The 2,785-nt window shown below is 34.6% G+C and overlaps 1 protein-coding gene across 1 annotated transcript; it reads left to right on the top strand.

Annotated features, from left to right (window-relative positions):
• Positions 1-305: 305 nt before the first annotated feature.
• Positions 306-1,360, top strand: LOC124605373 (nicotinamide riboside kinase 1). Its single transcript, XM_047137005.1, has one exon. The coding sequence runs from the start codon at positions 439-441 to the stop codon at positions 1,084-1,086; it is 648 nt and encodes a 215-aa protein (XP_046992961.1). The 5' UTR covers positions 306-438; the 3' UTR covers positions 1,087-1,360.
• The last annotated feature ends 1,425 nt before the right edge of the window (positions 1,361-2,785 follow it).

Here is a 2,785-nt window from a genome sequence, read left to right as displayed (position 1 = left end):
TTACAGAGGAAGATTTTAAGAACTTTGAAGAGGAATACATTGATACGTAGATCATTGTGTATAATAACAGTTTAGAATCGTTAAAGAAAGATTGTCATCGTATAATCGTAGCTACAGTACTGACTGTTTTCTAATGGGATGTGTTCGGAAAGCAAAAGTATGGCTTTTAACTGTTTTATATCTTGGAAGTCTATAGGCATGTGTGCTTAACTGTCGAACAATGCGTGACGCTTTACTTGGAAAAATATTCATTTTGTTCAGTAGTTTATTTTACTTTCTTTACACCGTTTGGGTTATAGCTCTACCCTTTGTTGATGATGGACATCCTCTTAGGCTTCTGTTTCCATCTGTTCATTATGCTCTTTTGATCCCTGCTTTCATGGGACTTGGCTTTATTGGAGGACTAATAGTTTTTACTGTATATGCAATTCACCAGCCATGAAAAAGTGGCTTGTAATTGGTGTCTCAGGTGTAACGTGTGGTGGGAAGACAACAGTTGCACGTTCTTTGCATGAAAGCCTTTCAGGTTCATATCTATTGTGCCAGGATGACTATTTTCTGCCTCCAGATAGCAGAAAGCATACATGGATCCCAACACTGAACCACATAAACTGGGAGATAATGTCAAGTGTTGATATGAACAAAATGTGGGCAGACATTAAAAGAATTACCCAGTTTAATTTCCTGCAGCATTTTAGCCATTGCAAAATACACGAAGAAAAAAGTAGTAATGACCTACCACTGATGAATTTTGAAGCTTTAGCAGGTGAATTACCATTTCATATCTTAATAATTGAAGGATTTTTGGTATTAAATTATCAGCCGATTGTGGAAATTTGTCACTTAAAATATTATTTAACACTTACCAGGGATCAATGCTGGGAAAGAAGGAAAGTTCGTATCTATGATCCCCCTGATGTACCTGGTTATTTTGATGTGTGTGTTTGGCCTGAGTATGAAAAACACAGGGATGAAGTTTTTCAGACTGTTGCTGATGTTCATATTATAGATGGTACAAATGATGTGAGGCAAGTTGTGTCTAATATATTTCTTGACATAATGAAATATAAGAAAATTACCATATGAACTATTTGATTTATCTCTAATTTTCTTGAGATTCATGTAGCAATTAATTTTTTATTGTGTTCACAAAACTTTCTAAGTCACTGTACAAGAAATTCAAAATTGAGAAAGTATAACATATAACACAAACTACTTCTCAATGTACAGATCCCCAAACAAGATGGAAGTTAAATAAATAAAAACTAGATTATAATGTTGTGTTTTTAGACATCTATGTCAAGAAATAGAAATTTTAACAGGATGTTCTTCAAAATAAATAATGAATTTGCACATGGAATCAGATGTCCCTATTTCCCAAATATTTGTTTCCTTTTATAATACTGTAGTCCTTTGATAACATTTCAGCTTCAAAATTCTGCAATTTCATATAAGGAATGCAGTAGATAACCTCCTTTCAGTCTTGATGTGCAATATATTGGACATGGCCTTTTACACATGTTGTAATAGCAAATGATTTCATTCACCTTTTACACTCAGTAGCCTATTTATTGGGCATCTATCACTTTTAGTTTCGCAGTTCTTGATGACCTCTGTTGCTGGACTGGTGTACTACATCATAAAACAGTGAAGATGATGGACCCATTGCAAAATGCTCCAGGGAAGTCATATTTACATATTAATTACTGCAATAGGCACACTTCCTTGTGCTCGAAAGTGTTTGTTGAGAAAGAGTTATCTGTAAAGATTGAGTTTGTGGTAACTTTTGACTGCTTATTTCATATTCTCAAGTATCTACCAGACCCAGTGTCCAGTTTATTGGACTTCCTTTTATTTTTGAACCAAATATGACAAATTTTAATTTTACTCAAATATGGAGTCAATATTCATGGAAAAAATGCAAGAATATTGTTTTATGTTTATCCAATTTTTTTTGGGGGCTGAAGTTATTTTTAATGTAAGAAAGGTATTATTGTAATGTTCTGACTGTACAAGTTAGCACTGGGGCCAGAGATGAGTGCACTCAGTAAATTAAATTAGTATCATTACATAACAATTATACTTTCGTGGTCGGTAGTGTGGAATATTAAAGTTCTTTAGGATAGGTCTTTTTGATTTTATGTCATCATTGCTGCCACCAACTGTTGCAAGATGAAATTCTAATTCAAAGGAATTGCAACTTCTAGAAGCTCTTCAGCAGAAATAATATTGGGATCTTAGTGTTAATTTTCTCATTTCTTTGGTTTCAACAAATGGGGTATCTACTGACTTCATCATATTATCATGCAGTTCTTGTTTCCTTAGCACCACTTTAAGTATTGTGTTAGAAGCACCATAATATCAGCCAGAAAGCAAGAATAATTTTGTCTTAAAATTGTTGTAGCTATCATTAACACAAATACCTACTCTCTATAATCATAAGCTCTGTGCAGTAAAAACTTCAGCAACTACCATTGGTTGTGTTGAAGAAACATTGTGTGAAACAGCACATCAAGAATTTCGCTTAACAACCTGCATCATGAGGAATGTGCAAACTAGAAAGAAAATACTCAAGTCTCATTTTGATAGAGTGGATGGCTGTTAAGACACAGTTGTAAATGAATGACCTCTAGGGCACCTGTTGTACTTTGGTTAAGCCAGTCCTCATCAGGTAACCGAAGCTCTACTTGAATCATATTTTCCACGTTGTTTGTGGTGACAATATGGGAGATAGATAGATAGATAGAGGGAAGGAGGGGGGGGGGGGGGGTTAAGCAGTGGTCTT

Source organism: Schistocerca americana, chromosome 3, assembly GCF_021461395.2.
Source record: "Schistocerca americana isolate TAMUIC-IGC-003095 chromosome 3, iqSchAmer2.1, whole genome shotgun sequence".
NCBI classification, from domain to species: domain Eukaryota; kingdom Metazoa; phylum Arthropoda; class Insecta; order Orthoptera; family Acrididae; genus Schistocerca; species Schistocerca americana.
The sequence above is the reverse complement of the archived record's forward strand: the minus strand, read 5'-3'. Positions and strand labels throughout refer to the sequence as shown.

Coding starts and splice junctions, on each gene's coding strand:
- LOC124605373 (XM_047137005.1), top strand. CDS start 439: ATGAAAAAGTGGCTTGTAATTGGTGTCTCAGGTGTAACGTGTGGTGGG.